Raw genomic sequence first — 15000 nt, forward strand, 5'->3', positions numbered from 1 at the left:
CCGGCCGGACGGACGTCCCGGCCGGTGGTGGGTAAAGCAGGACAGGAACATCTTCTGACAGCCGTCAAGTCCTATGGCTAGGCCATACTCCAAGTCTGACAACGAGGTGTTTTGTTGTCTCATCGAAGACATGATTGGACTGTAGCGGTATGGCATCAGGTAAGCTTTCTGATAGACACATACCGAGGTATGGGCTGTGGACACGAAGGTGCCTCGGTGGACGTGCAGGAGCTCTTTCACCGCTCTATATAAAGAGCCGCATACTTCGCCGGAGGTACGCGTTCAAGACCTTTGGAGCCACTATTTTCACTGTTTGCTTGCCTGACTTGAGCGTCGGAGGGTCGCCGCCGGGAACCCCTTCCCGGCCCGACTTCTGTGCAAGTTCGCCGGAGGTTCATACGACTAGACGGAGGCCCACGTCATCGACTAGGAGAGCGTCACGTGCCCAGCGTCCGTTGGTTCAGCGATTCGGACAGGATCATAGGCAATGACCTTTTTCCAAAGATCACATGCACTTGTGCATTCACCTACACTCATTATGATATTAGAAGGTAATAAATTTAACAAGATTTTTATTACCTCCTTATTCACCTCTGCTTGCTCCCTTTGTTCCTCGGTCCAAAGTCAAGGTTGGAGGTGCTTCCCCTTTTTATCCTTTGGAGGCTCAAATGAATCTTCCAAAGCAACCCATTGTTTCTAATCCATTTGGAACCAAGTTTCTAATCTCGTCCTCCAATAGTTGAAGTCATCTTTTTCATACGGAGGTGGACTTCGGATATCCCATCCGAGCGGTCCTTCGGACTCCATCTTCTTCCTCTAGTTTCTTGCTCTCTTGGCGGTTAGTCCGTAGAAAAGTTACCTCTCTCTGATACCAATTGTTGGGACCGATGTGCCCGCTAGAGGGGGGTGAATAGTATTTCATCGCGCTTGCGTCGGTTTGCTTCGTCTTGTTGTTGTGCAGCGGAATACTCGAAGACAAACACTCACAATGCTAGCACCTAGGATTTACTTGGTATCCACCTCAAGAAGAGGTGACTAATCCAAGGATCCACACACGACATGCTATCTCCACTAATAACAACTCCTTCTCGGTCACAGTCGGAGGCAGAGAAGCCTCGTACAAATTCATACACAACACAAACACAAATACAAGAAGAAACTCTAAGAATACAAGTGAATACACCTTTCTTCTTGCTACTTATTGTTGCCTTTTGAACCTTGAAGATACTCCTCAAATGCCTTCAAGAACTAGTGTGAGTGCTGAAGAAATCGCTGTGAAGATCGCTGTAAGCTCGCAGGAAAAGATCATAAAGATCTGCGGAGAAATCGCTCCGCAACGGCTATATCCTGTGCTCCCAATCGATTCAAACATTCCTCAATTGATTGCCACGTCGGTACTGCTCCATCGCAGCCGTCCATCACCTGCATCCTACGCAACGGTCGAATCCCAATCAATCGGCCAATCGATTAAGTCAGTCTGAATCTATCCACCAATCGATTCAGATGCTTTCTGTGTTCTCGCGATCGCGCGAGAACTCCCAGCTCCAATCGATCGACTGATCGATTGGAGATTCCCAATCGATTATTGCTGGATTGATTGGGAAGGCCTCTGTGCTCGCGACTCATGCTCCCAATCGATTGGGCCATTTCTTCCTTCGCAGCACACTCCAATCGATCGACTGATCGTTTGGAACTTGGTTCAATTGATTTCCCAATTGATTGACCATCCTGGACTTGACTCAATCTCAAGTCCAAAGTCTCCAACCCAACTCCCGGTCAACTGTGACATGTTGGGTCTCCATGCCTAGCATTTGGCCACACCCGACCAACCACGAACTAGCCTTCTAGCCTCCTCCATCAGACTTGCGTCCCTCAGATATCTCCTCATCCTTCACGCCTTACTTTTAGGAGCTTCCTTCGGCCTCATCCTAGTTGTCGGATTCTCCTTGCCAAGTCACACTAGGACTTACTTTGCCAAGACCACATGCTTGGACTTACAACCTTTGCCAAGATCACACTTGGACTTTCCGTTGCATGACTGCTCACTAGGACTTCCCAATTGTCTGGCTCCTCACCAGGACTTTCTCCTTTGCCAAGATCATACTTGGACTTTTAGTTGCCTGACTCCTCACCAGGACTTCCCAAATGTCTGGCTCCTCACCAGGACTTTCTCTTTTGCCAAGATCACACTTGGACTTTTCAATTTACCTAAGCTCTAGTTAAGACTTCCACCACTGCCTAAACTCTAGTTAGGACTTCCATACGCCTAACCTCCAGTTAGGACTTTCCCAGTCAAGTCTCCTGTCAACCTTGACCTACTTGACTTGTATTCTCATCAACCTGGTCAACCCTTTGACCATCTCCATAACCGGATGATTGCTCCAACAATCTCCTTATATTGTCAAACATCAAAACTTAAATCCCGACTCAAGCTTAGTCAAATTGGTCAAACTTGACCTAGGGAAATTGCCCCCAACAACTTCCAATGTGCGAAGTCCCCCTTGAATTTTGGTGGAACGATGCTTGGTCCGACCATCTCGTTGCTTCGATCGATGGTTAGTCCTCGTGAAGCGTCCTTACTCTGATACCACTTGTTGGTCCCTTTGGTGGCCGGTAAGAGGGGAGGGGTGAATTGCCCTACAAAATAAAACAACCCTTTCTCGGATTTTCAACTTAAATTAAAGCACTTGTAATTAAAATAAAGAGACTAAGTAAAAGAAAATAGACACAAGAATGTTTACTTGGTTTGCAATCAGGAGATTGCTAATCCAAGGAAAATAGGGTGCACTATCTGATGTCTACTTCGGGCGGAGTAGCCTCTTACAGTGTTAATAACACAGACAGAAGTATAAAGCACAGAGAAATGGATTACAAGTGAATTGAATAAACTGTGTAGAACAGTGCTATATTTATAGTACTATTCGGGGTGCCCCGAAGGGTCCGGGCGTCCTGGGGGGGGATAAACTTTATCCCCTAACGTTCAGATCGAGTCAAAACTCGATCTGGTCAAAAGTCCAGTCCGGGCGCTCGGACAAGGGAAGTCAACAGGATTAACTTTTCTCGGTCCGGGACCTCTGCTCCAGTTCAGCTCGTCTCGGTCTGGGCCTTGCGCTCCAGCTCCATTAGCTTGGGTGATCTTGGCCATCCAGAATAGGGCTCACCCGAACCCAAGTTCCGACCTTCTCCTCGAGCAGCCTTCCTCCCCGATTTCTCATCCCTCGAACGTCGCATATGTTCTTCTCGTCCACCGGTGTACTCTTCTGCGATCACCTCCTCCCTCGGACGCACCGAACCCGTCGGCTCTCTCCCGTGTCGTCCTTCTCGTTAGCCGCATCTTCCACTCGACTTCCTGTGCTCCTGTGCTCCTAAGCTCCTGCACACTTAGACACAAGGGTTAAAACAAACAGGATCTAACTTAACTTGTTTTATCACATCAAAACACCTTGGGGTTCCAACATATATATATAAGGTTAAGTATCTCTAGGTCTATCCGAGCTTTACCCGATCGGGGGTTCACAGAGAGAACTATATATATATAAAGTTAAGTATCTCTGGGTTCGTCTGGGCTTTGCCCGACTGGGCGTTCACAAAGTACCATATATTCGTTTAGCCTTTACCTGGCTGAACGCGTATTGAGAACTATATATATGAGATCAAGTATCTCTAGGTTCGTCTGAGCTTTGCCCGACCAAGTGTTCACAGAGAATCTTATATTTGTTCAGCCTTTACCAAGCCGAACACGTATCAAGAACTATATATATAAGGTTAAGTATCTCTGGGTCCGTCTGGACTTTGCTTGATCGGGCATTTACAGGGAACCTTATGTTCATTCAGCTTTTACCCAACCGAACGTGTATGTTAAGAGTTTTATAGGGCCTTTTATATGACTAATTTCCTTTAGGCCTACCCGGTCGAGCGCCCATATAAAGCCGTACATTCGATTGAGCTTTGCCCGACTAATTTCTTCTAAGTCTGACCGACCATTAGCTGACCAAGCACCCTATTTCTCTTTTTCATCATAAAACCTTACAATTCTTATACTCTACCAAGCTTACAACCGGTCAACCCTATATAAGTGTTCTGCTTGGGAGCTAACCGGACAAGATTTAAGGACTTCGAGGTCGATCAATCAATAGAACCGAATACCACTCTTTCTCCACTTTGACCCCCACTTCATCTTGACTTGACCTCCACGTCCTCTCCTGAACTCACTCGTCATAACCCGTATCATCCTCCAATATGTCTTTTTCCATGCAGAGGATCACTAAGCCATTCAATCTCTCTTGACTCATTGTAGTTCTCAAATAAGATTTTAATAATTTTAATTTTGAAAAGCTTCTTTCAGATGATGATACAGTCACAGAAATAGTCAATAAAATTTGATAGGCAACCATAACCATAGGAAAAACATCCATTTTCAATGTAAACTCTAAAATTTTAATGGTTGTCCAAGATTTATTTATGTCATATGCTTCCAGAGGTAGCATCTCTTGTAACATTCATAATTCTAAAAGTAGATCATCTGTATCAATATCAGATACATCATTCTTTTTTAGAGCAGATTCAAGATTCATACAATATTTTCTTAAATCATCTTCATCCAATGTCATCAAGAATCCAAATATCTCTTCAAAAGTATTCAATTGCTCAAACCTACTCCCAACTCCATAAGAACAATATCTACCACAACAAGAAAATAATTAGTCCTGAAGCATTCTTCAGCTTTTTATGGTTCTCTTTTAGTATTAGCAATCTCATCAAATTGTCTTTTTTTTAGAAGTTTGTCATCGCTCAGGAAATACAAGGTCAACTCCTATATAGGAAGCAATTTATTTAGTAGAATTTATAGCTGATGTAAATCCTTTTTCCCTATAATTCTCAAAAAAAGAAACAAGCCCTTTCAATTGTTTCACCACAACATCAATTCACATCGTTTTAGATTGTAAGCATTTACTGACCAAGTTTATGTTGTAGAGAATATCATATCAAATTACCAAGCTTAGCAAAAATTCAAAGCTGCTAAGTTCATGTGCTACTAAGAATCTAGTATCCCTTGATAATCTTGCATCATCTGTTAAATCAGCTACCTTAAGTAAAGCTTCTCTAATTTTCTTGACTTGTGATTTAATGACTTTGACACTTTCGATATGACTTTCCCACCTCATGGTGCATAATGACTTAAATGTCAAATTATCCAAACAATCAAGTAGAATACTCCAACGTTTTGTAGAATTGGAGAACATTGCATGCATGCATTGACATGCTCCAAAAAAAAAAGATTTTGCTTTAACACGGGAGTTTATCATATCACAAATCACCAAATTAAGACAATAACTATCACATGACATGTAAAAGGCTCTTGGATTTATATCAAACAATCTTTTCTAAATGCCTTAGTGTTTATCTTTCATGTTGGAGCCATTATCATAACCTTGTCCTTTGATATTATCAATATCAAGGCCAAGAGAGTCTAATGCATCACACAATTCATTGAAAAGACTCAAACCACTCGTATTTCCAACATTTAGAAATTCTATAAAGTACTTCTCAATTTTTATAGGAATACATGACACATCAACACACTATAATATTAAAGTCATTTGTTCCTTATGGCTTACATTAGGAGTACAATCAAGTATCACCAAATAATACTTTTCTTTCTTGACCTTTTCAATGATTACACTTTTCACTTTCAATGATATATTTGTTATCAACTCATTTTGAATTTATGACTGAGGTAATGATGATGAATTTCTTTTCCTTTAATAAGTTGAAGATGTTCTTGCATTATATGATCAAACTCGGCAATCATCTCAATCAAACCCAGGAAATTATCTTTTGAATCATCTTCCAAGTTTTCATTCTTTCCATGGAATCCCATATTTTTAGCCAAACATTTTACCACTACTACAATTTTTGTCGAAACCCCTCTCTAATGATATATTTCATTTTAATCTATTCTTACAATTCTTTGTCAATTGTTTCATTTTTCCTCAATCTCACCTATAACTCCACCATGGATCTTAAATTAGCAAAATGTTCATGACATTGTTCATGCCCTCTAAGCTTCTCACTTAGATGTTTCCAATCTCTAGATCCCTCTTTTGCTAATTGACTTCGTGATTGTAATATTTTGAAAAGCTTACAACAGAAACAAAATATTTTAACTAACTTTTTTGAATAAACTAGCCATTTTCTTCCATGATTGGTTTTTGGAATCACGCTATTATAATGCTTTGAGGAAAAATGTCTACCAAGTTCATCATGAGGGTATTCAAAATTCACCTTTCTAATTGGGTCTTTTTTAACGAGCAAATCCCTCATTTTTGTATCAAGATCATCCCAAACTCTTGGATCAAATATATTTAGAGAATGATCTATGTTTCATTTCCCTCATTATTATTTTTGTCTTGATCCATATCCTTAGTATTTGCAACATACATATCTTTTATTTATTCTTCAGAATGATTTTGTTGTGTGCTTTGATTATTTAAATTGTCAATAAAATTTTCTTGCTCTGTTTTTGTTTCCTTTAAAATAAATTTATCCATAAAACCTTTCATTGATTGAGTCATCTTCTCTTTTGTTCACCTTTTTTTTTTTTCCTTTTAACACTTCCAGAACAGTATTTTCTAGGCATCATTTTTCTTTAAGTTCTGCTACACCAAATACAAATACAATAAGACAAAATTGATAATTTAATTTCCAATATAATACAGAAGTAAAACGACAGAAATAAATCGCCAAGGAATTTTAACACAGATAAAACTTAAAAGCAAGAGTAATCATGTAATTTCTAAAAATAATTAACAAGAAAAAGCATATACGAAACTATAACATAGATTAGCATTCATAGAGAATTGAAATTTGCAACAAACAATATAATCCAATCGAAAACAATAGAACCATGTTATCTGCTGGTATAATACAGATCCAAAAGACCAAAACAATAGAAAAAGCAAGAGTAATCATGTAATTTCTAAAATCGATCGCTTTTGCTGGTAATGGAGCTTTGTCGCAGCGAGGGAGGACGCAACGGGGAAACCCTAGCTTCAGCGCAGTGTGTGAGGGTAGCTCGGAGTTTTGGCGTGACGAGGGAGGTCATGCTCGCACGGTAAGAGAGGACTGATATTCACAAGAGGGCGGAGAGAATGAGAGCTTATTTCACTGAGGGAGGGCACCGATACGGGAGCTCGTGGTGAGGAGAATCACTGAATTTGCAATCGGTGAGAGAGGGTTGCGAACAAGGATTCTACAAGAAAAAATAAAAAGGGAAAAATGTCTAGATTTTTTTATAGTATACTAAAATAATTTAATTGGGGCCCCACATAAAGTGGGGCCCTGAGCAGGTGCCCTGCCTGCCCATCCCCAGGGCCGTCCCTGTCCTGCGTAACTATGAGCGACACACTTATGTGGTATTGCAAACTCGATTTTTTACATTATTAAATTTCTTCTATTATCTCTCCCCTTCCTCCCTCTATTCAAAACCTGTGGCTTGATTTTTTTCTAAATCTAAATTTCCCTCGCTCTTGCTCTCGCTCCTTCCTTCGTTGCCGTCTTCCACTCCTACCAGCAAGCAAACCAAAGGCGATGCAAGCTAAGCATAACTTATGGTCGCATGCTTGTTCTCGAGCTGGCTGGTGTTAGGATCGACGGTAGAGGCTAGAGAGGGGGGGTGTGAATAGCCGACCCCAAATTCGCGTTTCTTCCTACAATTTTAGTTAGCGCAGCGGAAATACAATGTAGAAATGAAACAAAGAATAGCAAACCTTAAACTCGACGATGTAACGAGGTTCGGAGATGAAACTCCTACTCCTCGGCGTGTCCGTAAGGTGGACGAAGCCTATCAATCCGTCGGTGGATGAGACCCCGGAAAACCGGCTAATAGAAACTCCTTCTGGGTGGAGAAACCTCGCCACAAACTTCTTGCAACAGCAAGATAGGAGTACAAAGATACAGCACAATACCAAGGCAATAAGAATGTAAAAACACAGCTTGCCTTCTCGTCGACTGGATGAAGCAGCAACTTCATGAAACACCTACAACAGCAGGAACCAGCCGAAGGAAGCTTCCACGAAGCTTCAGGAAAATGAGAGCTCAGCAAAGCTCAGATCGTACGAGTGAGGAAGAAGAACAAGAGCGTTACTGTAGAGGCCCTCGACCTCGATATATATCCTGCACCTGCACCTGTGAAGAAGACAAAGAGCAACACAGAAATCTAGCCGTTGTGTCTCAACGGCTAGGCCTGGACCGATCAGGCTATGGCCTGATCGGTCCAGGACATCCCTGATCGGTCTGGAGACCGATCAGGCCCTAGGCTGATCGGTCCCCAGACCGATCCCAACCCTCACAGAGAGTTGGTTTAGGGCCCTGATCGGTCTATAGACCGATCAGGCAGAGCCCTGATCGGTCTGTGGACCGATCAGGATACAGGTGGATTGGTCCTCTGACCGATCCCCCCTTCTCTAAATCCCCTCGCTTCCTCAGATAATATCGCTTCCTGATCGGTCTACAGACCGATCAGATAACCCACAGTACGCTTCTGTTTGGTTGCTGATCGGTCACCAGACCGATCAGATAAACCAAAGTATCACTGGATCGGTCAACAGACCGATCTAATGCCTATGTAGGTTTTAGAGCTTCCCAGCCCTAAACCCTAAAGCCTTTCCGGTCTAGAGAATGAGCTACCGAGCCCTCTCTGACCTAGTCCGGAGAACGAGCTACCGAGCCCTCTCCGACTTCCTCATCCGGTCCGAGAACGAGCTCCCAGCCCTCTCGACCTAGTCCGAGCGAGCTACCGAGCCCTCTCCGACTTCGTTCGGTCCGAGAACGAGCTACCGAGCCCTCTCGGCCTAGTCCGGAGACGAGCTACCGAGCCCTCTCGACTTCCACGTCCGGTCCGAGAACGGCTCCCAAGCCCTCTCGACCTAGTTCGGAGAACGAGCTACCGAGCCCTCTCCGACTTCGTCCGGTCCAGAGAACGAGCTACCGAGCCCTCTCTGACCTAGTCCGGAGAACGAGCTACCGAGCCCTCTCCGACTTCGTCCGGTCCAGAGAACGAGCTCCCGAGCCCTCTCTGACCTAGTCCGGAGAACGAGCTGCCGAGCCCTCTCCGACTTCCCATGCCAAGCTTCCATACTTGGACTTCTCCCGTGCCAAGTCTCCATACTTGGACTTTTCCCGTGCCAAGCTACCTGCTTGGACTTTTCCGTGCCAAGTCTCCATACTTGGACTTTTCCCGTGCCAAGTCTCCATACTTGGACTTTTCCGTGCCAAGTCTCCATACTTGGACTTTCCCTGGCTTCACTCACCAGGACTTTCACCTGGCTTCACTCACCAGGACTTTCCAACTGCCTGGCTTCACTCACCAGGACTTTCCCTTGCCTGGCTTCACTCACCAGGACTTTCACCTGGCTTCACTCACCAGGATTTTCCGAATCAGGTCGACTCACCTCGGGTCAACCAGGTCAACCTTGACCAAAGATTACACCCACAATCTCCCAAGTTTGTATTCTGTCAAACATCAGAATACAACTTTTCTACTCTCGTCAAACATCAGAATAGAGCTTTTCTATTCTCGTCAAACATCAAAATACAACTCAAGTCAGGTCAACTCGAGTCAGGTCAACCAGGTCAACCTTGACCTAAGGTTGCACCAACAGCTGGAAGCTCCCTAAATTGGCACTTCAAACAAAGTTGATGCTACTTTGCATAGCATCTCTCTCCATCATTGATTGTAAGTCTTTCCACTTCACTATCTATTTTTTAGCTCTGTATAATATTTTTTTTATTAAGATTTATGCTACAACGTATAAGTCCTAGCTGCTATAACATGTAGTAGCTACTTGGACAGTTAACTGCTTCAACGTATAGCAACTATAGTGTACGAGCCTTAGTTGCTACAACGTATAACAGCTACTTGGACAATCCAAAAAAACTTTTTTTAAAATAATAAAATAAAGAATTTTTGTTGATAAATCTTAAATTTTGTAGTTATAAAACTTGTAGGAAACTTGACAAATATCATTTCTCGTATTTCATAACCAATAGTAAGTCATTTCATTTTAATTTGTAATTCCCTCTTATTCTAATATATTGCTTATACGTGATTCTAAATAATCTATTTAATATAAGGGAAAATATATGTTGTATTTATTGGGTATCAACTCGGTGTTTATGACACCTGAATAGAAGTATCTATACAAGTTAATCATTTTAACATCATTATGCACTAGTCTTTCGAGAGTAAAAAGAAAATAATAATAACTTTTGAAGCATACAACATACAATTTTACAATATTAATAATCTTTTTTGATAATTTTTTTTTACTTATATAATTTACAGAAAAATTGTCAAATATTATTTCCCATAATTGATTTGATGGTAAGCCATTTTAATTTAAATTGTAATTCTTTTTAATCCTAATATATTATTATATATTATTAGGATTTATGTTACACCATAAAAGCACTAGTTGCTACAACGTGTATCAATTACTTGGACAGTCCAACAAATCTTTTCTTACAATTTTTTAGTTATATAATTTATAGAAAATTTGTCAAACATCATTTCTTATAATTTCTTATAATTGATTCGATGATAAGTCCTTTCAATTTGTAATTCCTTCTAATCTTAATATATTGTTTATATATGGTTCTAAACAATCTATTTAATATAGGGGAAAACATACATTGTCATTATTGAGCGTCATCTAGGTGTTTATGATACCTGGATAGAATCATCTATACAAGTTAATTATTTTATTTCAGCATGGTAGCATTGATCGATAGAATATTTATTGATTATAAATTCATTAAATCCAATTGGATTAAGAGTGTAATCTCATTCTTTTATAGAATATAATGAGATTAATAAATTATTTTGATTAATTAGGAGTTGACTAAGTTAAAAATAATTTATTAGGGCTTGATTTGATTATGTTCTTTTGGTGGCGAGATTTGGATTAGTTATAAATACGTTGGATTGATATTGATGCATGTGAGAGAACGCCCATAAAGACTTGGAGGTTTGGATGTTAAAAGTATGCTTTAAGGGTAACTTTAATTTTTTTTTTTTTCTTTATATGTTTCATTAAATCAATCCGTATAAATAGATAACTAATCAACATCTTGTAATGAGAGATGTTCAAATTATAAAAATTTAAATTTTATAATTGAACTTTCTCATCGAGTCCCAACAAGAATCACCATTTCATTATTATAACAAAGTATCGAACAACAATCAGACTAAATTGAATTCAATGCAAACTCGGAATGAATGATCAATGGTTAATTAGTTACAAAAAATGTGGAGTATGTCGATTTTATGCTTGAACTTAAATGCACGAGCTAGGTTTCACATTGCCATTCGATCTTCCATGAATATTAACGCAAGTTGATGTCGCAGTTGCGTTCCCGGTCGCATCGCCAGTGTAATGCAGGTCGATGTCGTTTAACTCCACACTTGCACATGGAACCGAACGGCTGCATACAAATTTTATGGCTTCTCTTGAGGAAGAAGTTCCCCTCACATTTGTGAACTTGATATCGTGAATTTGAACCCGAGATGGATCCTACAACGTAACAAGCACATATATAATAATAAGGATGTTAATTATCACAGTGAGCATTCAATAGCTTCAAATGACCCCAGTTTTATCGACTTGATATATAATTGTTATTCTTGGATCAATTAGTAATCTTAGTCTAAGAGGATTTACCTTTTCAACACACGAAACATAGGGACAATACTCTTGATCTATGATGATGGGGTTGTAGACATCGTGCATGATGATGTTCTCGTAGACAAAGTGAGCGGCCGTCAATGGAACCGGAGAAGATTTCCATGTCTTGATCCTTAATCCATTGGTTGTGCCATTGAAAGCGCAATTTCTAACCGTCAAGCCAACCACGTCTTTCTCATTCGAGTTCTTGCCAAGACTTCCAACGCTGATGCCATGGCCAGGACCGCATAACACGTTCAAGATTGTTAAATTGGTGTTTCCCGGTCCGATGGAGATGCAATCGTCACCGGTGCCGATGATCGCATTCGCAATGGTGATATTGGTGGAATCAGCTATGTGGATGCCATCCGTGTTAGGGCTATTCCCCGGAGCACTAATCTTCAAGGACTGAAACTCCAAATTCTTCGATGAAAATATATGCATGTGGAAGAGCTTACTATCGATTGAAGAAATGTTCTTAACAACTGCATTCGAAACGAAACTAAACACCAACGACTGCAAATCGCAAAACGGACAAAATGAAGGAAATAAAAAGTTGAAGCCAAATAATAATTTAAAGAAAAAAGTTGTGTACCATCGGAAGGAGCTTGCAACTCCATTTCTTAGGGCATTCATTGTGAGGCCATGCCGAAGCTCCCTGCCCGTTGAATATTCCACCTCCGTAGATGATTAGTCCGTCTATATATTGGAAATCAATCCAATTGTTTGTGTAAACATTGAGGTTAGTCGATGCAAGTAGTTGTCCTCTCAATTCCAACCTCTTGACACCCTTGCAAGGCCCTTTAAAGGCCAGAGGACCGACCGAGTACGATCCCTCCGGAACTAGCATCGTCGACCACCCGCTAGCAGCGCACGAGGCATCCCATGCCGCTTGAAAAGCCTAAGATTATGCCAAGACAATTTACTATGTTTACAAAATAAGTTTACACGGAATCCTGCTCACCTTTGTGTCATCGGTGTGGCCATTTCCTGTCGCTCCATGATCCTTCACATTGTAAACACCGTTCGATTGAGCAACACACCTAATGTACCAAGTCGAGAATAATAAGGTGAATTTAAAGATAGCGTAAACGGAACCCATTTTTCTATAGGACTTTGCAATTAATGGATGCTCCTATTGTTGTTTTCCTTCTCGATCTTTATACAGATAAACTACATGAATTCTCTCTCCATGTTTGTGGTCAATGGAGATCGAATCCATATTTAGTATATAGTTTACTTGTTTGTCGTCTATTTTCAATAGAGAAATAACAAGCCAAGAAAAATTAGAAAATAAAGATTTCATAGTCTCCTAATTGTTAATAATTGGCATTTAAATAAATCAACTTGATATTTTAATCACCACTCACTAATATCAACAAACTAATTCTGATACATTTATAAGATTAAATTCAAATCATGTAACACTCATATTGGAATGACCATCCGATCTCATAGAAAATTTTCATCGGTCATCAGAGTAAATTGAGAAACACTCACAGTGAGTGGCTTAGAAGCTCAGTATCCCATGGTTGTGCGTTCTATTTGGAGAATAAAATCTTGTAAATTTTTATATTTCGTTATTTCTCCAAATACGTAGAGTGTAGAAGATGGATAAACTTTCAGAGATAAAGTTTTGTCGAGAAACTACCACGTCATAAATCTAGCCACCCGGGGGTGGTCTAGGGGCTCGAAGTTGGCTATAAAAGAAGCTTTGAACAACAACCATAGAAGGACATTCACTCCGACTTTTGTTCTCACGTGCTACTCCCAGAAGCTCTCAACAACAACGAAAAGCTGCTCTGATAACCGATACTCAAGCTTATACTCTACTTGTTGTGGGTAACATTTTTTGTTCATTACATTGTACTTAAATTCTTGTAAACTTTCAGAGATAAAATATTATGGACTTGTGAGGTTATCATATCAGCTACTATTATACTGTTGACGATAACTACTACAATGTCAGGTCCAATGCATTATAGCAGCTACTGTGGGATAGTTATTACAATGGTGTAGCACCTATCTCACAGTAGCTGCTACACCATTGTAATAATTACCTCACAATAGTTGCTACAACATGAAGATCACATTCGTTGTTCGTGAGCTAGATCGTGACTCATGAGTCTTATTTAATTTACCACATCACAATTGGAGAACAGATTTAAGAAATAAAATAGAAATAATATATACAAAAATAATTTTATTAGATGATAAAAAAGATTGGAGAACAGATTCAAGCACCAGATTTAATATAAATACATAATAAGCATACCATCTGTTGATCTTCAGTACATTAAACTCTAGCATATATGGTGTAACAGCTACTACCGACTAGCTGCGACAACATGTACTAGCCACCTTGACAATACATGTATATGTGTTATACAATGGATTTAACCAGTTTTTACAGCAATTTAATAATACATTTAAACCAACTTAACAAAAATTGATCAATAAAAATACATTTCTATTACCATACATTTCGATTACAATGTTAGTTTCATGTTGTAGCAGCTACTATCTAGTAGCTGCTACAACATTTACATAAGCTACTATGAGAATATAATTCAAGCACCATGTTTAACACAAATACATAATAATCACAACATTTGTAGAGTATGTGTCCCTTGTTATTCTCCATCTCCCTCGCGTATGCTGGCTTGGGAAAGGAGAATTTTAGCTGATCAGCGTCCACAATGTTCTCCATGAGCGATCATCCTTGTTTAACTTACATAATATTCTAAACCTTAAACAACATCTGTTATTTTACGTCTCACTTAAGTACTTTGGTCATGGATAGGAGACATCCGTAGAAGTGATCATCCTCTGGCTACTCCATAAGCATTCGTCATGGTATTCTTGAGGCTCTTAATTCTGACCAAAGGATGTTTGAATGATCAGGTCCACTCCATGAGTGGTTCAACTTGATCAACGTATGTTGATCGGGGCTAGACACTCGTGTCTGTATTAAAGATATTCCTTTTCGAACCCCAAATAAGTTGCCTACTTCCATATGAAAGCTTACACTACACCATGGAAGACAACATGACTACTTTGTCATTCCCGCTTTGGGAGGAAGAAACACTACCAGATTTCCAAAAAAGACAGTGGATGACATGAAAAGAATGACGAAAGTGGTGTCGGGAAGATTGTGTCAATCCATAGTTATGCTACTCAGTTACCTTTGAATATAATGAAAGGAGGCTCCCTTTGTTTTATATGAAAATAGAGACGTTATAACTATTCAATCTGGGAATACGTGTATCACGAACCT

The 15000-nt window shown here is 40.2% G+C and overlaps 1 protein-coding gene across 1 annotated transcript; it reads right to left on the bottom strand.

Moving 5' to 3' along the window:
* Positions 1-11336: 11336 nt before the first annotated feature.
* Positions 11337-12917, bottom strand: LOC122044210 (exopolygalacturonase-like). The gene is made up of 5 exons (XM_042604738.1): positions 12901-12917; positions 12688-12766; positions 12319-12624; positions 11721-12239; positions 11337-11573 (listed from the first exon to the last, which is right to left on the bottom strand). Exons 1-5 carry the CDS (start codon positions 12915-12917, stop codon positions 11337-11339), a joined length of 1158 nt encoding a protein of 385 aa, XP_042460672.1.
* Positions 12918-15000: the final 2083 nt, after the last annotated feature.

The sequence above is a fragment of the Zingiber officinale genome, chromosome 2A (assembly GCF_018446385.1).
Source record: "Zingiber officinale cultivar Zhangliang chromosome 2A, Zo_v1.1, whole genome shotgun sequence".
Classification (NCBI taxonomy): domain Eukaryota; kingdom Viridiplantae; phylum Streptophyta; class Magnoliopsida; order Zingiberales; family Zingiberaceae; genus Zingiber; species Zingiber officinale.

Bases quoted from the DNA above. Each gene is read 5' to 3' on its own strand.
- LOC122044210 (XM_042604738.1), bottom strand. The intron at 12,625-12,687 runs GTGAGCAGGATT...GCATAATCTTAG, and splicing joins GCCACACCGATGACACAAAG to GCTTTTCAAGCGGCATGGGA. The intron at 11,574-11,720 runs GTAAATCCTCTT...GTTACGTTGTAG, and splicing joins ATGTTTCGTGTGTTGAAAAG to GATCCATCTCGGGTTCAAAT.